This window comes from Teleopsis dalmanni, chromosome 1 (assembly GCF_002237135.1).
Source record: "Teleopsis dalmanni isolate 2A chromosome 1, ASM223713v2, whole genome shotgun sequence".
Taxonomy (NCBI): Eukaryota; Metazoa; Arthropoda; class Insecta; order Diptera; family Diopsidae; genus Teleopsis; species Teleopsis dalmanni.
The window spans coordinates 140,186,941-140,213,890 of record NC_051846.1 but is presented as its reverse complement, the minus strand read 5'-3'; the positions used below and the strand labels follow the sequence as shown (position 1 = coordinate 140,213,890).

The 26,950-nt window shown below is 28.0% G+C and overlaps 2 protein-coding genes across 2 annotated transcripts; both read left to right on the top strand.

Moving 5' to 3' along the window:
- Positions 1 to 1,354: 1,354 nt before the first annotated feature.
- On the top strand, positions 1,355 to 2,078 carry LOC119666744. The gene is made up of 2 exons (XM_038076029.1): positions 1,355 to 1,597; positions 1,691 to 2,078. The coding sequence occupies exons 1-2, from the start codon at positions 1,501 to 1,503 to the stop codon at positions 2,026 to 2,028; spliced, it is 435 nt and encodes a 144-aa protein (XP_037931957.1). The 5' UTR covers positions 1,355 to 1,500; the 3' UTR covers positions 2,029 to 2,078.
- A 23,231-nt stretch (positions 2,079 to 25,309) lies between these two features.
- On the top strand, positions 25,310 to 26,532 carry LOC119666723. The gene is made up of 2 exons (XM_038076009.1): positions 25,310 to 25,440; positions 25,517 to 26,532. The coding sequence occupies exons 1-2, from the start codon at positions 25,326 to 25,328 to the stop codon at positions 26,485 to 26,487; spliced, it is 1,086 nt and encodes a 361-aa protein (XP_037931937.1). The 5' UTR covers positions 25,310 to 25,325; the 3' UTR covers positions 26,488 to 26,532.
- Positions 26,533 to 26,950: the final 418 nt, after the last annotated feature.

Here is a 26,950-nt window from a genome sequence, read left to right as displayed (position 1 = left end):
AATTTCTAAGACGTAATGATATAAAAAGGTTTTAAACATTTTCGCTCTCTAATATTTTAAATTACAAGAGTTTAAATATATGATAAATTGATTAAGCACATGAAATTATAAAAAATAATCAAACTTTTGTTATGAGGATAACGTGTAGGTAAATTTTGCTTAATTAGATTTTTTAATAAAAAAAAATCAAACGTACTTAAGACATTTTCTTACAAGTATAAATTTCTTGTAATTTTTTATTTAAATTAAAATAATTTTTTTCTTTGCATAAATTTAACTACATAAAAGTATGTCAAATGTTTTCTATATTCATAATAATTACATGTAATCACTTTAACACACTTAATGAAAATATAAACATTGCTTGTCATTTTTTTAATTTATTTTTCTTATTTTATTTATTTTCCAATACACACTTAAACAGTGTTAATTGATCTCTTTAAACATAAAATTTTATTGTAGAAAATATTTAATAAAAACTACTTTAATCACACTTACCATTTCAATATAGGTACATAACTCAACACATCAGAAATCAAAATAATAAAAGATACTTGAAGAAATAATCAAAGACGACCAAACATTAAACAATAGATAAAGAAAAGAGCAGATAATTTACTAAATAATTATTAATAATTAAATAACAAAATAAATCCAAATGATACTCAGCTAACCATCAATCAATTTATACTGAAAAAAATTAGAGGTTCAATAAAGTTTAATTAATTACAGTCTTATGGTTTTATGACATGTAATAAACGCTTCTTAAAATCTTTAATAACATGAAATTGAAGTCGATTGAATAATTATGAACTTTGATATACTTTAAGTCAAAAATCGACATTGATTTTGCTCTACTAATCATCGGCAACTAAAACGAGAAAACTTCTTGTACAATTTTTATTTCTACTTAATGAGATACTATTAAGTATTTTTGCTTGTAATTTGACGAGGCTTGTAAGTTTACAAATTATAGATAAACCTTTGCCGATCATACATCTACGAATCCAGTTAACCTTCCACAGACTGAATCAAGTTGTGGCAGTTAAGTACTTTTAGTTTCATTCTTAAAAAAAAAGTAGAAACATATGAGACTGAGTATACCTTCATCCGATAGAGTAGATTCAGTGACGGCAGCCACACTTATGGTAGAGACAATATTTACATACCTAAATACATAGCCCCTGTCTCGATGTGCTCATACTAGAAGTGTTGTGTGCATTATGAATTTTAAATTTAAATAAATTTCTATGATTTTATAGCAATGATTGGCCATAAGCAGATTAGAAAAGGAAACAAAAGAATAAACGTTCAAATCAATTTAAGAAATATAAAAGCTTCTGTCTGAGCTGTCAGACGGTTTAGTTCGTTCGAAAGTGGCTCACCAAAGAAGCGATCGCGCGTGTGCAAAAATATAAGAAGAATATTCTTTGTTAATAAATAAATCAGTGTTTAATTATTAAATAAAAACAAACAGAAGAAAATATTTAAACAAGAAATATGTCGAAACTAGTTATACTAGCTTTGTTAGCTTTCTTGGCCTTCCAAGCTGATAATACTGAAGCTTTTAAACTCTCCACCTTTAGCGTACAAAAAGGTTATATAATAGTTGATCGATTTAAAAAAAAAACTATTTAATTTTAAAAAAATAATGTTTTTAATAAACTCATAACTAATTATGCTAAAATAGGCACTGCTGCTTCATCCTCTACAGGCGCAACAAGCACACCAGCAGCTTCTCCAAATGATTTGCTTCAAGGACTTACGAGTGCTTTGAATGGAAAAATAAGAACGCTGCAGTCACTCGTTGGAACTTTAGCGCAATTGAAACAGAATGTGCAACGAAATCTAGTGAGCACTGTTTCCAACAAACTAAGTACCGTCACCAGTAGTTTAGGTAATTTACCCAGATCCTTCACCATTCGCAAGCCATTCTTCACTAAAACTATTAATATTGGTATTGGGGGCGGTTCGGCGGCAGCAACGACGACCACTACAGCCAAGCCCGGTGGTTATGAGAGACGTTAAGCGACATCAAGTGATATTAAAATAGTAATATATAACTAATTATGATATAACTTTATAATGTTTTAAATAATTTTAAATAAAAAATTTTAAAAATAAATATATCTTTAATTGTTAATGGTTTACTACATTATATTTTCTAATAAGTAGTGAAACATATAAGGAAAGATAATTGCTAATTTTATTATTTTTTATTTCAAACAAATCATTTTCACTTTTGGATAATTTTGTTTTATTTTTAATTTTAATTATATAATACTTTATTAATCAAAATATGCATTTTCAATAATCAATTTATAATGATGATGATGATGAGATGAGACCTACTCTATAGCAAGGCGTTTCCTCATTTATGACGTTATAATAAGTTTAGATTTTCACGATCGTAATTAACGATCGTACAAAACTTATAAGATTAATATATATTATATTATTTATATTTTTTTTTTTTTGTTATTGGAGTTACTACTAATATTAAGTTTTTGATTTAGAAAAACCTTTTGAATTCGAGTCAAATAGGTTTTGTAGTGTGCATGCAATACTTGCTAATTTTTGCTCAATGTCATTGTACAAATATATCATTTAGTAGTTTAGTAATAATCATTTTCTTACGATAATATTATAAATATTTAATAAACATTTAATAATTAAGCATTTCTTTATAATAGCATAGTGCATTTGTAAAGTACAGTAGGTTCAGTGGAGGCTGCATAAAACCTCTGCATAGTTTGTGATCTTTATTGCTTTTTCATAGTCAGTTTGTTTAGACCTTGATTTTATTCACAAATAATTGTAGAAATATATCAAAAAATATTTGAATCAGCAAACCATTTGCTATTAGTGTATGTATCGGACATAACTATTTCAATTTTAATACCTTCTTCTCTTTCAATAGATATGGGATTAATATAATCAACACATAGATTTGCAAAGGTTTCCGATTAATTTAACAGAGAGTGGAAGCGAAAAACACGTAGCCTACTTTGTATTTGACACATACGTCATTTTGTTCATCTGACATTAAACTACAAACATACATAAATTAAGTCCATTAAAATATTGCGTCTTTGTTTTATAGGTCAGTGGTTATCTTGAATTTTGTACCTAAAAAAGAACATTTGCAACATGCATTCCTTTTCTTATTAAATCGAAAGAAGAAGGCAGTTGAAAGTTATTGTTTGATGATAGAAATATATGGTGAACATGCCCATCGATTAGAACATGTCAGATATAGTTTCAACAATTTAAAAATGATGATTTTTATGTGACAAGCAATGAGCGCTCGGGTACACCGTACAAGTGCAAAGACGAGCAATTTGGCGAATTATAGGATAATGACCAACTCAAACTCAAAAGAACGTATTGCTTCATATTCTCAACAAGGTAGGCAATATATCAACAATAGGTTTCATGCTCTGCCAAAACTCTACGATAACTGTTTATGGTAAGGTCTGACAACATACGCAGACGATCAGTAAGAAACAAAAATCGAAATTCTCGTAAGTATCAAGCGGTATCCTGAAGAATTGTTTCTGAATACAGCAGCACCTAACTGATAAATGAATATTAAACAAATTATATATTATTATCCAGACATACCAGCAAAAGAAGATAATAAAACTTGAAAGAAGGAAAATACAAGTTCGAAACAACTAAACTGAAATATGCATAACGAAACAAACTTGAATTATGGAAATCAGCAAAGAAATTAGTAGTACGTCCCGAGTTGTATAATTAGAAAAAAATGATAGTCTAGTGGATACAGTTCATATTTGTGAATATCATATAAACGCACTTTTCTGGTACAAAAAACCACAACTTCTCAATAAATATACATCAGTGAAATAATCTATGTTATATTGATTAAATTTTAAATAATACTATACTTTTATGTTTTTTTTATTGTGTGAAATATTCAAACAAATTTTAAGCCGAAAATATGAATTTATTTAAAGTTAGTAATTATAAAAATTAATTTTATAAGAAAGGTTCTGTTAGAAAATGTTTTATGTGTAAAACCGGCTTGAATAATTTTTTTTGTAAAATGTTTGTCTTTGGAATTATTCTCTAAAAACTCATTAAGCTTGCTTGGCATTGAGTTAACAAATGGTTCTAATATTGAATGGATTATTTTGTTCAATTTCATGGCAAGGTATCATTAAACTCCATAACCATCTCAAACTGCCGGCTATTGTTATAAACCTGACCTATAAGGATTTTTCTAGTTGAAGCAATAAAAGTTTCAAGCATACGTAATATAACCTAATATTTGTCGATCTACAAATGATAATCACTCTTTTTTAAAAGTTCTTTATTTTATTTCTACAATAATTAATTCTTCGGGCCGGTTTTTAAATTTTTACCCCATTCCATATACACCTGTCATAACGTCACGATCTGCTTGGTTCTGCGTGGTATAAAACCCTGATAAATCCGTTATTTTCTGAGCTCCAACATGATCATTAACATAATGTTTCTCTTGTGTGTACTTTTCTTAAATATTATATTGTATTCTTTATATGTTCTGGCACGTTCCAGACAATCTAACTTGGTAGCAACTGTAGTTATACTAAAAGTATAAATCAAACAATGTCAGTTTATTATCATGTAACACTGTTTGTAAAGATTTATTTCCTTAGTCTGATATATGGCTACATATACACATGTCGTACTTATAATAGATTTAATAATCGAAGTAGATATGAGAATTCATATTCTGGATTTCTAAACATTTAAATAGAAATTTGGCTTCTAGGGAAATATCTTCATAGCAGATCATAAGCTATGTGAACTTATAAAGAAAATGTTTAAAAATAAATAATAAGCACGCTTTGTAATTACGGAATGTCTTAAATTTTTTGTTACAAAAATGAATAAATTAAACAGCAAGTAAATAACATGAAATTCATTACATATTCCGGATGCGAATTCTCTGGCTGCTCGTGATCCGCCACACTTCTTAAAAGCCTGCTTATATGTGGCTACCGCATAGAAACCGTACTTACACGGCCACTGAACTAAAAATAACTTCATGTCGGTTTGTTAATGATGCAATATAAAATATATCTTTTGTATTAAATATATAGGTAATGTATAGATTTATATCTTAATACCAAGTTTTAAGTTGATGAGCACACGATAGATTCAGAAATTGGCCAATTACACTCTCAACAAAAATAGAAAAAATTAAATATTATGCAGTGATTTAATTCCTTGTATATGTATGAATTTAAATTTGTTTTTTAAAAGAAAGTTCAACAATCATGAAGATTCTCACCGAAATGGAACAACCATTATATAAATCTGTTGCTTCAGAAACAAATCGTTGTAAACAGGCTGATTTCTTTAAAAGTAGTAATAGAAGTTTCAAAAACAGCATCATCAACAAAAATCATCTTAAAAGTACAGGATATATTTATGAAAGATCGTTGATTAACCGAAAGCGATTTATCAGAAGCTTTAACACTCAATAAATTAAGGTGCAAATTATTAAAGCAACTGACCGTCCTTGACTCACACTTCAATTGCAAACGATTTCCATGAGACGAAGATGGAATAGCTATCGTACAGGAATATTTCCAAACTTTTAGCAATATCATGACAGAGGTGAGAATCGTTGAAGTGAATGTATTAAAATTGATTTAAAATATACTACACAAGTAATTTAATATCCTGTTAGAATCCCATTTAAGAAACAATGAGAGTTTGATAAGAGAAAAAAATATATATGTCACACAAGAACAAGTTTTTAAACTGTGGTTTTCATACATACAATAATTTCAAAAAAATAATATTAGTATTTATTATATGTATTTACCATAGATATAATCCCATAGTTCGAAGTATTATAATCTTTTCTTACTTTATTCAAGATATTCTTTATTTGTTGTTTTAAAAAAAGCGTTTTAACAAAAAAATTAATGACACTACAATTTTAGAAAACTTTAAGTCTTGGATAATGAATAAAACCTGAATTATTATCATTTTATTTAAATTTTGGGGATGCCCCAAATTTGATCATATGATTTTAAGTTAAGAAAATAAATTTAGTTTGCCATGATTTTGCATAAGTTTTTATTAATTAAACTAGTTATACCGGTATTGCATGATATATCCGCTCACTTTATACTATTTATTTTTTCTTAAATGTGCTAGTAGACTAGACAATGTTATGAGACGAACCATTGGATTAGTCACATAATACTAAGGTTAAGGTTAACGTAGTACTACAATAATAAAGTAACTATACATTTTGAAATATAACTAAAGAAAAATATGTAAATATATATTTATATAATATATAATTATATAACATTTTTATATAAATAAATATATTAAAGAAAAGATGATTTCGATTTCCTAGACGCTGTAATTTTACAATAGATGTTTCTTCAATCCAATTCTTCAATATCGCACTGATAGCCGTGACTGAAGGGGCATATTGCAAAGAAAAAATTTATTGAATATTGTAATAAACTCATAAATACATTACTTAAATACATTACTTATTAATTACATATATTACCAGATTGCATAAGCTTCTCAAATATATCTGTTATTTATAAAAATATTCTTCTTAATAAATAGTTCATCTCATCTAAACCAAAAAACCAAAAAATTGTTTAAAAAACAAGTTTTAGAAATTGAAAGATAATGAGAGGATTTGTGGTAATCAACGAACCCAAACTATTTGTAAAGTATTTCGTTACAAAAATTGCAAATTTTGATCATTTTTAAAAAAATATTTATATCAAAGTATAATGTAAAGGTATAAACGATTAAAATCTAGGAGTTAATGTGTGGGACAAGATTTAATCAAACCCATTCACTAAAAAAATGATGAAACCAAGATAGATCTAAAATATAAAATTGCAACTTAAATTGATTGAAATTGACCAACCCAAGAAATATTACGTTTCTAATAATAACGTTAAATATTTATGAGAGGATTAGAGTATGAATAGTTTTCGCCTTTTTCATTGACTAGTTTGCATTTAATAAGCAAAACTTATTTTAAAAAATCGAATCCTTAAGTTCGTTGTTCTCATAATAAAATGTCTTGATCCTTTCAGATCAGGCTAATTGCAAAAGTTGTTCAGTTTGCCTAATTTCTCAGCGTAGATCCGTACTAGTTACCCTGCCAGCATTGCCACAAATCTTGTCACTTTGATCCTAGTTCTAAACAGTAGAATTTTCGTAAGATCTCCTGCAGTAAGATAATTAATAATTAAATTGTTCTTTAATTATTTTTTAGTTTTATTTAATTACAATCTGTATTCTCTTATACTATTTTTAATTAAAGTAGCAAATATATTACGAGTTTTTAACCTTCCGCTACAAACATTAAATCGTTTTACTTAAGACCATCGCAAATTTGTCTTCAAAATACTAAGACAGTAAGAAATTTTATACCTGAAAACATAATAAAAATGTTTCTTCATTAAATACTTATCATTTAATTATCTTGCTCTTAGTAGATAATTAAGTTGGGAAAAAAATTTTAATGATTTCATGCTCTAAAAAACATCTTATCTAATGACATTTAATGTTTTCACATTAGTTATTCGCCTTTAAAAGACCACTTGGCTTTTAAAAAAAAAAACGTAAAAATAAAATAATATAAAAAAAATTATTTGATTTATATATACTAATTTCCAGTTATAATTACCAACTATAGAGAACAATAAAAAATACTCATCATGTATGTTTATCAAATGTGATAATCGAGACGTAATTTATTCTCTTCCTCATTCAATACTGATCAATTAAATACGTTAAATTTAATAGGGAAATAAAAAAATGTATTAAATAATAATAATAAATTTATGCAGAACACGTTTTCATCACTTAAAATATTTTTAAGAATTAATATTTAATCATAGCAACCAATGGCAAGAAAATCTTTATAAACTTCATTAAAAATGTATGTCAGCATTATAGTAACTCATATGCATGGAAGCAGAGTAGGAATCACCCTTATATTATTATAATTAGTTACACAACTTTTTAAGTTGAGAAATAAATTCTTCCTATTTTTAAATCTATTTAATTTCAATCTTTTTCAAAAATAGTTTTAACTATTTTCTAACCACTACAGCACTTTATACATATCACCCTATTAAAATTATTAACTTTTTTTGAGAAACGTAAAAATACAAAATAATACGCTTAAAATTAATAATTAATCTTATGTAATCTGCTTTTTTAGTTATATGTTATACCTGATTAGATTCATAGGCAAAAATTTTAAGGTACTGTTCTGCAGCAATTTTATAAACTTTGTAAACTTCGCCACTCTTATGTCTTTTAAACCTCTAAACCTACTTTAATATCTCAAAAATATACCTCAAAATATTTAAATCCACCGAAGCGTAAATAATTTTGGTTAAGAAGAATCTATTTTTGAATTCATTGAAACAACTCTGGATTTCTGAAGCACACATAATGGGTCAGCGCCAAAATATATGTCATTTTGTCATTACCTCTTGAAAAAAATGTGTTGAAATAAACATATATACTTTTTTTGTACCAAAGAATTATCTACTTTAAAATAAATTTATAATTAAATAATTTAATTAATTTTTTATTTAATTTAAAATTAAAAATTAAAAAAATTTAGATTTTTTAATATTTCTACATTATCTTTATCACTTAATTTTTAATTTTAATGATAGAAAAAAATTTTTTTATTTAATATACTTTTGTTTATTATACTTTTTCTTAAAACAGAAACTTTTTCTTCTTACATGTAACTCCAAATACTACCTTCAACTACTCTTTCAGTGGAACGTCGTAATACACAACTCTTAATATGCATTAGAAAACTAAGTAATCTAAAAACCAGACTCGCACTAATATCAGGTCTTCCGAATGTATTAAAATATATGCATCACAAAACAATACATACTATGTATTTACATGGAATATCCTTTAAGTCATTTATTCCATCTTTTATGATAGAAAACATCCATCAAGAGTGTTTATCATTAATAAAGATCTGTCTTGATGGTATAATGCCAATAAGGCAAAATATTGAATATATAAGCTTCTATATCAAACTGACAAAATTAAGTACCACTAATAAAATATAGCATCTGATGTTTATCGTAAAACTACAAGAGTTTAACAAGCTATAAGAGCTTGTTTCAATCAATGTATCTATTACTAAAAAATATTTTTTTCATATATTTTATTTTTTTTTTTTATTTTTTTTTATTGAAATTGCACCTAGTCTACATAAACTGGAACTTATATTAGTCGACATTAATCTAAGTACTTATAATAAAAATCTTACTTATAATGATTAATGTATTAGGATATCAAATCAAACGGCTTAGTTCGTTTAAGCCGAAGTATTAGTCCTTCTGTATTAAGAAGGGTTGATACTTCTGCATTAAAATGGTGTTGAAGCCTCTGTTTATATGCTTCAGCGTAATATTTAATTAGATCTGTATTCCATGAAGCAGTAGTAATGACTCTTAGCATTTTGTTTTGAAAAAACAAAAAAAAAAATAAATAAATAAAATGAAAAAATAAATTATTGCAAAAGATTAACATAAATTAGAAGTAACTAGAGGATAATGATTCCTAACTTAGCATAGTAGTACTATCAATGCAGATCTTTTATGCTACAAAAGTTGAGGATTTTTTAAATTCAAATTTTATCATCATTATCTCCTTTTTCTATAATTTATATTACTATTATTGAAAATAAAATTATTGACTTAATACTCTGTAGCTATGCAAATTTAATATGTAATATATATAATATATATATTATATTAATATTATATATTAATATATAAAAATAAAAATTAGAGATTTTCAAATAGTTACTTTTATAGTTAAAAACGAAACTAATAATGCTTTTAACTATTTTATGTTATAGTAACAATTTTCCATTTTTAAATCTTTTTTTTTCTTAAAGACTTACTAACAATTACGTAAAAGAGTAAAATGTTTCTGTTTTCATTTTCCAGACATATTAAATCAATGTCCCCAATGTAAAGTTACTACATTTTCTACAGAAGCATAAATCAAATGAAAACGGAAACGGAAACCGAAACCAAAAAGGTATATTTAGAGCACGACTTAAATCGAAACCAATAGAGTCAAGTTAATTTGGATTTAGTTCATAACCAAAGTACAACAGAAGTCAATTTTACTACATAAATTTCGATGCGTAAAAGAACTAAACTTATTGTATTGAATGAAAAATAAACTTCACCTTGAGCCAGCCACTAAAAACACATAAGAAAAGCTCATAAAATTAAATTATCCTGCCGACTAATGGACTGCCAGCGTTCTTCTGCCAATAGGTTGGGCGCCAATTTCCAAAGCAGTGTGTCTGTCGCATTTGAAGTTGCTGCTAAAGGGAACGCATTCAAAAATCGCAGAGATTTAAGTAACAATTTTACGCAAACCAGCAGTTACGCAGTTACGCTGATCACACACTAAGCCAACCTCAACTCGTACTCGTAAATTACCTTTACAGTCGCACTAATGACAATTTATTATCATTAGATTTGTTATTATTGCGTTTGGAGTCTGGAGTTAGCCCCTGTGACTACCACAGCGCATAAAACAACCATAAAACAATGTTGCCAAACTTAGAATATATTTTACGCACATTTTTGACATATATTTTATAGCTTTAAGGACATTCGTTACTTGCTGTTTTCTGCAGTTTGCCCTTTTTTATTATAAAATTAAAGAGCGTAAACGCTTGGGTGTTAGAGGTACGTGCCTTATTCACGTTCGTACTTAACCCACATGTGCTTATAAAAATGTCAACTTATGCCATTTAGATTGATAAATGACGTCAGTATTTTGATAGTGTTGCCATACTGCTCATATTTTTTTTGTTTCTTTTCTCAAAGCGTAGAGACTTTATATAGTTTTGCTTTCGGACAACTCTCTTTCACATGACACTTCAAATAATTTATTCGATTTCTTTCACTTTAATCTTTTCTATTATTCTCTGTTTGGATGCTCAAATGCGTTCAATGGTTAACCATGAGTGCTTAATCCCACGTCATTAGTTGACCACAAATAGTGAAACAGCAGCACTTAACGTTTTTCAGCGCCATTCATTAAAACCATTTTAAATGGCAGCTATTGTTTCAACCGAGTTATTACCACGCCCTATTTGTGTGTGAACTGAAATGTGATTTGGGACATAGCGCTTAAGTAAATAAAATAAAAATATCAGGAACTGCTTTGATTATAAATGTAAAAGTAATTTTGATCATTTTTCGGAATGGATAGCAAAACTCACACGAATACTCGAATTCTATAATTCTAGTTCCACAACATTTAATTCCATTTCATAATGCATTTCTACTTAAAGGATAATTTTTATAGTTTTGAAAATTTGTTAGCTTTATAAGTGTGAAATGTTTTATATTATAATAATTTTAGTATAATAATTTTATATTATAACAAGTATATGAAATTATTTACTTTAATACTAGATAGTACATAGAATTGTAAGTATATATATATATATAAATTTATGTAGTATTAATATATATATATTTATTTATATAGTATTAAAGATAAGTAAGAGGTTAGAAAATGGTTAAATTATATATATACAAAGCATTTTATACATTTTATATCTAATATTTATTTTATATGTCTAAATGATAAAAACTCAGTGAACTCTTTTGTTTAAGAAATAAAGTAGTCTTCAAAACGACTTAAATACTAGGTTAAATTATGCTGGCAGACCAAAAAGGCCACGCGTAGACCATTAAGGTCCATTGCAATACCAGATCAGTCTTAATTTTTTAATGGTATAATGGTTTCAATGGTATACATCGGTTTGAATGCGCGTGTTATTAGCGAATTTTATTAGAATTTCAACAGACATCTCAGGTATGTGCTCCAGTCCGCTAAAATTTACAGCCCCCATTACTTAAGAGCTAAATGAAACATTAAATGTTTCCACATTAAAAAAGTGGGTTTACTTACTTGTATATACTTTATATACCCTATCCCAACAAAAAGTTATAATTAATCTATAAAAATTTGTCATTATTTTAAGTGTTGTGAACATTGAAGTAGTTTTCAGGTATTTACATCTTTATGATTAGAACCTCCTTTATAAATGAAAATTATATGTATATAAAAATTTTGTTACCAATACCATATTAAGAATTAATATAATTATATATTCAAATTATTCCTAAAAATAAAACTCAATTTTTTTGTGATTTATTTAATTTGAATTTAAACCGAACAAGTTTTTCTTTTCCAACGATTGCATTCAACCAATGACTATACAAAAAATTCTCATCAAATCACAGAGTCTAAATACTAAACTCATTTATAAAGTTCTATTCTAACTTAGTTATAAGTATTTTTTGTATAAAACAAACATGTAAGAATACGAAACAATTTGATGTTCATCGTATTCCAGATTTGCAAAATCAGTAGCAAAAGTAGAAAATAGAAGTAGTTAGTGCGAGCAGGAAACACGATCTCTCACTTTAAATGAAGACAAACCTGTATAAGGAGAAGTTATATCTATAGTCTTAAAAGATGATATTAGGCTTTTTTACTTAATAGGTTTTTACTGACCAATGATGGACACTGATAATATAAAGTAGAAGACTTTAACTGTTCTATTGACTATACATGGCCACTGACAATATAAAGTAAAGTACCGTTTCTTTTTTTTCTGTTGGGCCACACAATACCAGCTCTTATAAGAATAAAATTGTGTTATAAATAAATTATTCGTATCAATTATGTACTTAATAGTCGTTTTTTCAATATCAAGTCTAACCCCTTTTTTTATAAAAATTTTAATACACTGTATTATTGTATATTGTATATATTTTATATATGTATATACAATATTACGTGAGTACATTTTTGGCAGTTATATTGTATAGACATTATATAACATATAGGTATATGTTGTCTGTTTTTGCCTAAACGCACAGTAAATGCCTGCGCAAAATCTCATTATATTAACTTATAAATTGAGAGTCAAGTTTATTTACTACAAAATACGCTCACATAAAGACAAACGCACAGACGGGAAGTTAAACAAATACATATCACTAATTTGACTTATTGTTCAGAAGAAAAATATTAATGAGTATACTTTTAGTGGTCTATTCTATTTTATAAACACCATACTTAACTTAATACACTCTTTAATAACTTATTGATAATAGTGTAAAATCTATAGATTAAACTTTGTTTTAACATGCCGATAACAATAAAAAAATTATAGCTTACAGTTAATATAAAATAAAATAGACAATAACAAACTACAACAATAAATATTATTTTTATATTTTAATTAATTATATTTTTAACTGACCATACAGTTGTTTCGAGTTTTGCCAAATACCCATCTTCAATAGTCTTGGAATTATTTTTTATATTCAATTATTTTTTCAATATAATTTTTTGAAACTGAAGTACGAAGGGTTAAACTCATGCCCTGCCAAATTTGAAGCTTAGAGTCGGTTTTCATAGGCCAACTGACCCAACTACTGTTCGAAACATCTCTATTAAATATAATAGTTTCTATTAAGTACAAAAAATTCAATAAACTAAATAATTGAATAAACATTTCATTTTTATTCATATGGTATTTTCAAAAAAGTATAGCAATAATTTTTATTAAATTCTTATAAAACTATAATATAATTAAAGCATACACTAAATATTAAAGTGATAAAGTGATTTGATCAATGAAAATGATCCAATGGTGCCTAAGGTGAAACCCAACAAACCCAATTAATTAACATAAACTTTAATTATTCATTAATTATTCATTAATTAATAAAGCTAAACTTTAATTGTCTCTAGTCTGCATATTATCATGACAATTATTTAGTGCTTTATTGGGTAGGTGAGATAGACAGACAAAACAAAAAAAAAAAAAGATAAACATTTTTATTTATTGAATTCACTTATATATATATTTTACAAAATTTTAATAACTATACATTAAAAAAAACTCTAACATTTGTGCAGTCACAAAATACGTTTCTTAACTCGCTCTCTGTAAGCCTAATTTAACAGAAACCAACGAGTAACTGAAAAAGTTGAAGTTTCTTTAACCACACCGAGTAAACTCAAAAAAGTGATGTCAAGTTCAATGTCAGTTAAAAAAGTTCGTATAACGGCATAACAAAAAATACTCGGTTTTGTTTACGAATAAATTAATTTATTCATTTAATAAATAAAAAAAACCAAACTATACTAGCAACTACTACTAGCAACTACATACAAACGACATACAAACGCACGACTGTTTCTAGTTAAGATGCCAGAGTCGCCGTCAAGTGCTCTTGCAGAATAGCGTGTTGCTGCTGTGTAACGAGTAACCAGTTCCAGTAGTGACGAATGAGTACACCTCACTTGCTCTATTGTCTGTGTTGTCTCATTAGCGTTGTTAGCTCTGTTGACAGCGAAGGCAGCTGTGCCAACAAACCAAACAAACTTAATAAAGCCAAATTTGGTTGGAAACTTTTATTCCGCTGAAGTCACTTGTCGCACTTCGCTGTGTTGACAGCGACTTACGCGTAATGAACTCGCTAAACTTGCTCTTGACAGTTTACTTTTCAAAGGGAACAATTTAACTTGATTTCTCAGTGTATTTTGTTTAAACAAACAAAATTTTAATAATTTTTATGCAGTGTGCATATATTTCCATGAATATATTTAGTGAAATATTGAAACAGTTACCACCTTTTTGTATTTGTTTTAATATTTATTTTAATGGAACGTGTCACGACATATGGCGTGCGGCTTGCGATTTCAGATAACTAAATGTGAATTTTTTAATTGCATGCAATTATTTAAAAATCAAAAAAAAAATCATTTTCTCAAAAAACTGAGTTATATATTACATATATAATATAATTCCAATTTTCATGAATTTAAGACATTTATGGATTGACATTTATAATTGTTAATTTTATGATCATTGTGCCTAATTGAAGGTTAAATATTCGTGGGTATAAGTACACTTAATATCTCTCTCATACTAATTGTTTCCAAAAATCTAAAATAATGTATTCGCATCAATTGCCTTCTCTACTAATGGCTTTACATATGTATATATAAACCAAAATACGGTTTTAACATGATTTTTACAACATTCCTTATATTTAACATAGCAGGTGAAGTAAACAACAACATTCGAATAGTGGAATCCACAAAGTTTCCGGTTAATAATACTTAAAAACATTGACAATATACTAAGAAACATATACTTAATTCAAAATGTTGTTGCTACACAATAGAGAAGTGCCAATTTGGTGCTAGAACTACCTGAGAATACTCAGTTTTTATCACATCGAACCCTCATTTAAAGAAATGGAAATATACTTTCACATATTTTCAAATAAATGGTTGGAATATCTTTAGAGACATTTCGAATACGTGACTTGTTGAGGGAATATAGTCATTTCTGGCATCTAAATCCTTTAAAAATTCTACCCATCCAGAAGGTTTATCCACCGTTAATTTCATTACGATACCGCTAAGTTCAAATTTAAATAAATCAATTCTGTGTTTCAGCGTTAAATGGTGTTAATTCTGAATATGTTTGCAGTGATATTTTGTATGTTCTGTTGCCCTTTCTTCCTTTATGATGCGGAAAGTCCTCATAATAGTCGCAGCCACCGATTTAATTTATTTACATACCATTTTGTTTGTGTCACATGTGCGAACATATGGGAAACAAGATTTTATATAATCATAACTTCTTCAAAAGACTCGCTAATATTATTTCTTAGCTCAAGAAAATGTGAGCATAACGAATAATCAGAATAGTTTGTCATCGGCAATCTCTGCTAAACATGTAAGGCAGAAGAGATCTTTTTTATGTTTAAAACGATGCTAGTACTATTTGAAGCAGTCATGCAGCTAATTATTTGTGTGATGACATATTTTCCATTCAATCGCATGTTGAGATTTCTAATTAGAAAGTGTGTTTCTCAGAGAGTTGCGTAATTGTTTCTATCTATCTGTTAGTAATACAAACGCAAGTCTCGAATTCAATTTCATTAAAGACTAATTTTTTGTGCCAATGGTAAGTATATACAGAATAACATATATTGTAATAGTTCTTACTATGACTGAATAACAATTTTTTAGATTTCAGAGTATTTCCCATTATTTGCATTACCCAAGCTGGTGAAGTCATCTATAAAGAAAGTTCATTTACAATGACACTATTTTAATGCAACTGACTGTTCCAAATACCAGACACTTAATAATGCTTTCAACTACAAAACTAAATTGCAATCAAAAGCAAAAGCAAGGTTCATTCTAAATTTTGAAAGAATCCTATATTAAAAGTCATATAATGGCAATTACATCCATCGGTTAGGTAGATCTCTCACTGATTTACTAATTTCATGACACAGAATAAAAGTCGAGTTATGTCATATGAGCTGACAGTAACTTATGTTATTGAACAAAAATGAGCAACGAACAAAAAGCTGATATAAGGTTTAATATAAAATATTCTATTAATTAAAATATTTTAATTAATAAAAAAAGTTTATATGTTAAATAATTTATTCCCTTGCAGAGTTCTGGAGTTAATGCAGTTTATAATGAATTGTGAGAACATAAAGATGAGCAGCATGGTCACATGATATAAATCACAAGATTTTCCATCATATGTGGGCATTCCTATTAATTAAAATATTCTTTAACTTAAAAGAAATTAAAATTGACTGAATACTCCAAAGGAACCCGGAGTTTGAAGAAAAAAGTATTCATAGTTATAACATACATCATATATTGGTAAAAATGGAGAGAGGTGAATAATACCCCGTATCCATCTGATTTGACACTGTATGAAACAAGAGTTTTTAAAAAAAATATTTTTGCAGATAAAAGAGTAAAATATGTGGACATAGAAGGACATGCTGAACATGTGCTTTTATATCATGTAAATCGCTGTAACTGATCAGATAGCGAATATTTAAAAAAATTTCGTTTTATCAATAATTATTTTGTTGCTTCTACTCATAAAAAGACCTGTCTATTCTAAAAAGCATATTCAATAAAATTAATAAGATATTTTATACTAAAACAACCAATTTTGTAAAGCAATGAAATTGATTTAATTCTTTGTATGATCATCAAGTTACTTGTCTATCAAGTTAACAAACATTTCCATGAATAATATATTTATTTAGTGTATACTATAGGATAATGTTATGATTCTAAAATCATGAAATTCAAGTAATCCCAAATATATCATGACATATATCAGTTATTAAATACTGCAATTGATGCCCTAAAACTACGAAGAATCCAATATTCTATTAAATTGAATTGGCTGATTGTCTGCACATAGTTTGTTATGGCTACAATATTTTTGACATCTGATCAGTATACAAAATGTAGGTAATATCATGTATAAACAAAAATTTTATCGAGAGTCTAAATTTGTAGCACCAAATGTAAACATCAAAAAAACATTTTGATTCAATAACATCATTCAATTTTTATTTTAGTGTATTACTTGGTGCTTGCCATGAGGTGCGAAATCCCATACCATTCAAATATTTTCTATGGAAACAGCTTACAGTACTACATACTTTTAAAATTTAGTACCAGGAAATAATCTAAAATCGAGCACCATATTATAAGTCAAACGTGTTGTGCGGCCACAAATATTCGACATCTTCAATATCACATAACAAAAGTGGTTATGGTATAGGAGTAGAGATCTGAATTGAGATCCCTACTGCCAAACAAATATATGCGCATATCATACTTTTAAGTAAATACTACATCACACAGTGACTTCTTCTGAAGGCAGAGGTTACTTATAGATTTTTACAGCCAAATGGAAAATAAACCTTATCGCTAAAGAAAATTTAATGCGAAAAGACTAACCAAAATCACTATATTTATGATAAATTTGTGTAATTGCAATGTAGTAAGCGGTTTTTCATATACCGTAGTAAAATAAAAAACCTAAACCTTAAACATACATAATGAAGCGGTCGATGACAGTTTTGTTTTCTATATGTTAATGCAAAAGTACCGGCAAATCAAGATCACGAAATTGGTAATCGCCTTTATATACATATATCTTTTAATATATTTAAATGCACTGTAGGGTACTTTTTCTCTTATAACGGTAATTCAGATAAGACCGAAACTAGTTTTACAAAAATATCAGTAATTCGTTTTTTGTAATCTTATTTTTTTACATCAATTACATCTGTAGAACATTTATTCGATAAATAAGGAGATATATTTTGTAACTCGTAAAACACAACCATATTTTTCAACACATTTTTTATATATCTAACTTTTTTTTTTCTTTATATGTTGAGTAGTTAAAATAATAATGAACAGGAGATATTTTTCAACTTTCATTATTTCGCTTTGCACTTAAACAATAAAACTACAAACTATTAGACATATTTATCGGACAACTGCACGGGAATGAGTTTTTCTAATGGCGACTTGTAGGCAAAATTTGATCATACTAATTCTAACGCAAAGTTTTGCCAGAACATTACTTTGAAAAATATCAAAGTACCTTTAGGTGCAAAGTGGAGGCTTACACAAACAGTTAAAGATAACATTCGATTACTTTAATGAAATCGATCTGTTCAATCTTAATTTTATAAAAAAAAATACTTAACTTTTCAACATTTATACTAAAAACTTCTACAGTATAAATTATTTGGAGGAAATGAGTACAATTCAAATAAAACGGCAGGAACTTATAATAAAATAAACTAGAATAAGCACTATTGAGGATATTAAAAGCTGAATACAATACAGAACAAAGTTGAGAAAGTTGACTGATATAATGTAGATTTTTAAGGGACAAACCGATGTAATTCAACTGAATGGTAACAGATTTTGTTAAAACAATTCGAAAAAATAAAATAAAATTCTAGATTTTATGTTCACTATACAACCTGAACATTTTACAGGTACCTTTTCGGTGAAGCAAGGATAATGTTTTTTAAGAGTTGCTTTCTCTTTATTATTTATTATTTATTATTGTTAAGTTCCAGCCAAGTACGTTAAGCTTATCAATGCACTCCCAGACATCCAAATTCCCAGTTTGGATGTCACCTGATAAGATACGAATGTCATTATAGCTACTTGGCTATCAGTCAGTACTGCAATATTACGATTCGGGTAGTTATGTTCAAGGTTAAAGTTGGCGCATCTGTCTATCACCCATATTTCCGCTTATAAGATGTAAATGGAGCCGTTTTTGTTATAATAATTAAATTAAATTCAAACTACATATACGTTTAATTATGACTCAACTATATAAACGACATAAAGATGTAACACAAAATTATTACTATCACTTTTATTATTATGACTGACAACATATATATTAAAAATTCTTGTTCTTTTAAAAATTCTATATTGAATGTAATTGTTATACGAATTATATAAATTGCAATTTTAACAAATCGTGAAAATGTCAATTTAATATAATTTTAAATCATTAATGGTGTACATCAAATTACTGTATGAAGTTATTTTATTGCCTTTATGAATTGTATCTGAAATTTATAAAATGTTCTCACAATACTTGGTAATTTTAATTATTGTTGCCTTGTAATTCATATTTATTATACTTTCATTATTACTTATAATTTTAATACTATTTTAAAGAAATGTTATTTTGATTCTACCACACAGTGCATAAGTTTTAATCTTAGATTTTCTATTACCTGTTTAAGGGCTAATTATAATATACATATTTTTCAAGTACTTTTATAATAATTACAATAATGGGTCTTCATAAAATAATTTTTCAGACATAACAGCTTGCAGAGCTGTTTACGTTGATTTAACATAAGTTACTTGATACCAGTTATTTGTGTCTCAAAATATATGTCTTTTCAAAAAATCTATCAAATCTCTTTAAAATTTATATGACTTAAATCAAGCATAAAATACCCCTATTTCATCTGAATTCTTTAACCTTAATATAGCTCTTTCTGAAATTTGGTTGTCTGAAAGTACCACATGATATTGTCGTAAAGTTGTCCTGTTTGGTAATTGTGTTTGACAGCTTATAAATTCAACTTGTTTAATAAAAATGAAATAAGACTATTATTGTATGTTAATAAGAAACATTACGTTTCGCTATTTATTTGTTTTTAAATTCAAATGACTTTTAATGGATAAGAAATAAATTCATAAATCTGCATTCGTAAATTAAAAACATTAAAAATGCTAAAATAGCGATAATATATAAAAATTTATTTCGCTAGTTTAATATTAAGCACGCATTTTAACATGAGATCCAATAAAACATCAATGAAACATCACAGTCGTCAACTTTTGAACGACCGTGATATTACTTATTATAGAAGAAGATATATCAATAATTTTGTGATGAGTAACTGAAACAAGATTTTATCGCAATGCAAACCATACTGAGATCGGCAATAAATTGTTTAATGCAAGTGCTTCTTCTAACAAAACCGCGACTTTAAAATTTTGCCGCACCTGAAAACTTTACAAAAATTACAAAAAAATGTAAAGTTTTCTGGCTAAAATAGTTGCGCCAATGGTCAACTGAATCGTTAACAAACCGCAAATCCTAATCATCATCATTGGGTAAATACTCAATGTATTTATTATTAACAATAACGAGTTTTAACATTAAAATATGCTATTATTGTTCATTGAGTAAAATTTTATATATTATTATATTTTAGTGGAATGTCATATGCTAAGCCAATTTACATAAAATAATAAATGAATTGTTTAAATGATTATAAAGATATACACGGTTTAGAACATTCCTCATTGTCTTCTTTAAAGGAACACATACATGGCTTCAGCAATATTTTATTTATATAACTTTATAATGTTTAAAAATCAAATTAACCTTCCTATTGCATCAGTAATCTTCTGGGGATAGAAATAACTCATTTAAGTATATGACTATGAAGGCCATAAGCAATAGTTGACATATATAAGTTAATATAATTAATGTAGCTAAAAAAAACATAATGGATTATTTTTAAATGCAACCCTCCAACCCCAATAAAATCATGTGTTACAGAGTGTAGAACTCTATACTAAATAAAATATATCTCATATAAAAAATATGACATATGAAACAGTGCCATTTGAAGGTTAAATAGTAACATTGAGTCAAGAAATCCATTTTATAGTAAAAAAGCCACAATTAGTCCAAAAGTAAATATCAGTTAAATACGCAACAGTTGTTTTTATAATTAATGTCTCAAAATATCTAGAAATGTCTTTAAAAATATTCTTTATTTACCAAATGCCTAAAACTTATTTATATTATAATGTCTCCATCCGTTAAATTTAATACACCAAGAAAAAAGTATATGTCTACTATACTTTATATAGTTGATATGTGTTATATAATAGTATACTACTGTACTATATGCCTAACTAAATCCTTAGAAATTGTTTATTAATTAACATACAAGTTACATATAGTAATCATGTTATATATAGGTTTTTTAGAAAAGTAGTGTACTGCAACAAAAATTCATTTTTATATTATTTTAATTACTTACATACAGCGCACCATAAAAATGTGTGAAAATAAAGATCAAGTACGGCTTTGGGTCAGTTGGTTAAGGTGCGCTGACTCTAAGCTTCAAATTTGGCAGGACACGAGTTCGATTCCTGGTACTTGCATTTTCAAAAAATTATTTACGAATAATTAAATACAAGAATTATTTTCAAGAACACTGATGATGGGTATTTGGAAATACTCGACACAGCTGTATGATCAGCCCAAAATTCAATTAATTAAAATAATATAAAAATTAATTTTTGTTGTTGTAGTTCACTACTTTTCAAAAAAAAGCTCTTTTTGAAACATACTAGTTTCAATTCAGTTTAATAGTCACTTAGAAGGTAACATTTGTGCGAACAATGTGAGTATCACGCATAAAATACACCTATACCTCGCTTAACGCCCTTAACTCGAAGTTGGCCATAAAACCGTTAAAGACCGTTAAACGAATGTATGAAAATAAAGAAATTGGTTCCAAAAAACAAAATGCCTATATGTAACGAGTTCAATATATAGCACAAAATTTATATATAATCACTATATCTGATATATATTTATTTACTGATATATGTATTTTTAAGATAGTCATGATAGTTTAAAAAACAAATGTAATGTTAGCTGTGTAACTTTTTTTTTTGTGCTCTTTTAGAACTTCCTTCTATGGTTACATAGCTTCATTAACTTTTTTGGGAACTTTCGAGCTATGCTAAGAAAGTAAATCTGCAATTTGAAAGTCACTGAGTACTCCATAAATTTTATCAAAACACTCCTACAGAACTTGCGATGTTAGTTTACAACAATTATCTGATACGTTTGCTTCTGTTTCATCGAAGTCTTCTGAATCATTTAGCTACAGCAGTTTCTCATTCGTGAGCTGCTCTCTTTCGTTTCTTAAAATTTGGTTGACGTCATCTATAATATAGTTCGCAAAACTACCTTATACCGCATTTTTTAAAACATTATCATTTATATTGATGTCAACATCAGCTACACGACTTCTGACGACGCAAAGGCTTCAAAAATTTATTAACAGATGTCACTTTTATTTCCTTCCACGATTGATCTATGTTTACATCTTTATTGTTCTAGTTCTTCCAAAAAGTTTTTTGACACCTTCGGCTATCTGTTACTTCTAAGAGCAATCGAAAAGTTGTTTGTAGATAATGCGCTTCAAATGTGGTTATGGCACTGCCGTAAAACAAGGTATATCTGTATATAATTTGTTTACTCCTCTGTATATAGTATGCAAAGTGCTACAGAAATCCTCTACAGACGCCTCTGCTACGTACGCAACTTCTCTAGTCTCGTACATTAAACGTGGCATCATCCATTCTAGCAACAAAACAAATCCAATGAAGCTGATGGATTCTTATTCGCTTTGACTTAGTTAGAACATCTCTGGAACATCTGACTAATGTTTATGTAATGATAATAAACAACTTATTGTTCATTAAAATGAAGTGTCGTCGCCAAGTCGTAAAAGAAATTTTCTCTCAAAAACTTCCAATGCTACTTTATCATATTTTGATACCGTTCATACTTCTATGTCATATATAAGCATAAGTAGGGTGACCGACTTATAAGCGTAAATTTTGTCGATCGGGAGAGAGCATCCATAATGAAATTGAAGAGATCACATTAGCACCGTGTTCATAGTTTTTCACAAATCTGGATCTTTATAATAAATTTATTCACGAAAATGGTTCTATACATTTAAATAATCTTAAGAATAATCATGAAAACTCTTAAATATCTCTCACTTATTAATCTGCAAATATAAGCAACTGAATGTAATTTATTTATAAAACCTTTATGAGGTTATTCAAATTTAATCGGCTTATTGAAACTTGAGGATTCCGCTTTTTATTATTTAATTTACTATAAATATAAGAACAATCAGAGTTCAATGTTTAGAAAATGGAAGGTGCAAATAATAAATTTTTCTTAGTTTAATAAGTAAATTTAATTAATGACTTCGGTATTATCTTTAGTTACATAAAAAAATCCAACTGATTTAACCGAACAGTTGACTTAAACTATGAAAATTCAAGCAAGTCACTCACGAAATTGATTTTAATTTGAGTTGTATAAAGTTAGGATGTTTCGTAAGGTCCACTATTATTTTTAAGCCTGGTATTTACTTGTTTGACACAGAATTCATGGTATACCAAACGACAAATCTCAAATAAAACAAAAAAAACTTCAACTGGATTTTTAAATGACTGTAAAGAATCATTCCGATAACTGTTAATTCGTTTTGATAAACTAAAAACTACATATACACTACTCACTAGTTACAGATGACTTGACCGTGGTACTGTGTTTAAACAGAGCCAGAACATGGCTCGAGCAAATCATATATCAACACGTCCCATAAAAACATCAATTGCCGAATACAATTTATTCATTAACAGCTGAATGGTTACCCTAAAATTTATCAAATTTAAAGTAAAATTTGTGTAATTGAAAATTTTTTCTCCACTACAAAACCTTTACTCTATACGAAAACAGACACATTTAAATTAAGACAATAAAATATTTAAATACATCTAATACACAGTAATATTATATAGATATTTTTGAACACTATGGTACAATATCTTCATTTATTTCATTTTGCATAATGTAACTAATTAAGAACTAAATACATTGCAAATTCAAAATCTATGTACAAAAATTAAGCAAAAAATTTACTGCAACAACGATGTTGTCTTATATATTATAATATTGAGGTTGATTTCTTTGTTTATTTAAATGCATATATTTCATATATGTAAGGGCGGGTGGATTTGTTTGTTAAAAAAACTTTGACAAAAACATAAAGCATAGCACAATTCTATAAACATTATGAAGCTACGAATAAATCATTCTGAATCCGCTAATTTTTTAAAATAGTCTATTTTTTGTACTTCAAAAAAACGGCTTTTACTTTATCAATTTTGAATAAAATAACGAAGACTTACTTAAAAGTATTCTTACAAAATTTTTAAGCCCACGTTCACAAAAATGTGAAGAAGAATACTGCACTAATCTTCCCTAGATAGAACTACAGTTTTTTGCTGTGAGAGTTAGCTACTAAATCCAAAATACAAAATCAGTTTATGCTTAAGGTTTATACTTTTTTAAGACTACTTAAATACCTTTGTTTTAAATCCAAATTGAATGTTATTTACAGAAAGTACTAACAAATTTTGAGCTTATTAAAAATTATTGCAATTTATTTTGAAGTAATTGCATAAAATTGTTTTCTACCCAAACTGCAAATTTTGCCTACAAAGTGAAGTTTGCAATGAGCTATATTAACACACCCATAAAATTGCTGCTCATCTTCAACTTTAATATAGACTCCACGTTACACTACAATTAAACGACAGCAGAATTTCTCATCTTAAATGTTAAGGTTTTCATTAAATACAAAATAATATAAAAATTATAATATGAAATAACTCAGTGAGACATCCTATCGGTGAGATGTGATACACACGCATTTTATAACAATATTTGCTCATCTACTTTTTCAGATAGACGGTAGAGCACTTAACAGTGGTTTATATCAACTTATCCATGACTAACAGCTATGGTTAGCACGTAGGCAAGAAACATGTTAATTTTATGTTGCTGAAATCAATGCGATTCTTGGCTTTGCTGTACATATGGTGCCATAGCATTTAAGCTGAACAATTTGTCGGTTTTGCACAATCAGTCCGAACTTAAACACCGGCCGCTAAAGACGTGATTTTATTGAGCCATGAGCAAATTAACAGTTTTCTGCCTTGTGGTGGGCACAATGTCAGCACTACTGACTCAACAGCCTGTAGAAGCTCGACCATTCTTTTTTAATATTTTCACACCAACAACAAGTTGTATGTTTGTAGCTTAAGTTGTGTGTCGGCAGTTATTACTAATATCTGTAAATGATATCTTTTGTATTTTAAACAGCAAATACTGTGCGTACTGAAACACAAACAACTAACAATTTTCCATTGGGGGACTTAATAAGTGCTAAACTACGATTTCTCACCACTTTACTTCAAGGAAACGTTTCTGGTGGTGTAGGATTTAGATTTAATAAATTTGGTGTGGCTAGCACAACTACTACAACCAGCAAACCAGATTATACAACTAAAGTTAATACTGTTTATGTTCCGGAAACAACCATTAAAATTGGAACTATCATAACTGCAACTGAAGAAAATAAAATTGACCTTATGCCATTGACTATCACCAAAAAACCTGATGTTGCAATAAGTGTGGATATAGACGCCGATCTTGCAACACAATCCACCACACAAGGTACAGCTATAGAAATCGCGCAAGAAGCATCCGATAATTTTACAACGATTAAACCTGATGTGGATTTTAATGTGAGCATAGACGCCGATCTTGCAACACAATCCTCCACACAGGGTACAGATATAAAAATACCTAAACCTAGTGTGGACGTTAATGTGAACATAGACGCCGATCTTGCAACACAATCATCCACACAGGGTACAGATATAAAAATACCTAAACCTAGTGTGGACATCGACGTTGATCTTGCAAACCAATCCACCGCACAAGGTACAGATATAAAAACGCCAAGACCTGGTGTAGACGTTAATGTGAACTTAGTCGCCAATATTCCAACACAATCCACCACACAGGGTACAATAATAGAAAACGTAAGCGTCGATCTTGCAGTAGAAGCGACGACAGCAGATTTTGAATACGAAACTACACAAAAAAATATTGAACAATTTACAACGAGCAAAGTTAATATTTACACATCAGAAAGCACAGGATATGTGTACACCACCAAAAAACCAGGTTATGAATACACCACACGCCATTCTGTAACACCAGGTTACGTCTACAACGTACCTGACTCGGCAAATGACGTTTACAATCCGTTTTTACCACCGTATTAATATTAAAATAAATTCATGAAAAACTTAATTACGGAAAATCAACCTGTATTAGAAAAACTATACAATCTCTTTTTTAAAATTACCAAATTTTAATTTTTTATGAAGCAAAAATCAAGTTTGTATACAAAATGTTCGACACGGAAATGATGTTAAAAAACACAATAAAAACAAATTAAACAAATTCGATAACAAAACACATGCATTGCATTAAAGTCTATTTTGCATATTCATAAGAGATGATGTATCTAGACAGCTTCTCTCCATACTGGTTCCCAACACTAACCCGAATACACACGCTCGTATTTCACTTTCATTGATTTCTTTGGAACATTTTCAAGGTAACCGAAGAATCAGAGTGACAGAGAAGAGGTAGTTCGTAGGTAATAAGTTAATTAAATAGTTTAGTTTAATATTAGTTGGGAATTTCAACTTCCTCCTTTCCGCGACATAAAAGATTGATTGT

What these genes read in the sequence shown, in the direction of transcription:
- LOC119666744 (XM_038076029.1), top strand. Translation starts at nt 1,501, where the DNA reads ATGTCGAAACTAGTTATACTAGCTTTGTTAGCTTTCTTGGCCTTCCAA. An exon ending in CACCTTTAGCGTACAAAAAG is followed by an intron (nt 1,598 to 1,690) that starts GTTATATAATAG and finishes ATGCTAAAATAG; the next exon opens with GCACTGCTGCTTCATCCTCT.
- LOC119666723 (XM_038076009.1), top strand. Translation starts at nt 25,326, where the DNA reads ATGAGCAAATTAACAGTTTTCTGCCTTGTGGTGGGCACAATGTCAGCA. An exon ending in TTTCACACCAACAACAAGTT is followed by an intron (nt 25,441 to 25,516) that starts GTATGTTTGTAG and finishes TATTTTAAACAG; the next exon opens with CAAATACTGTGCGTACTGAA.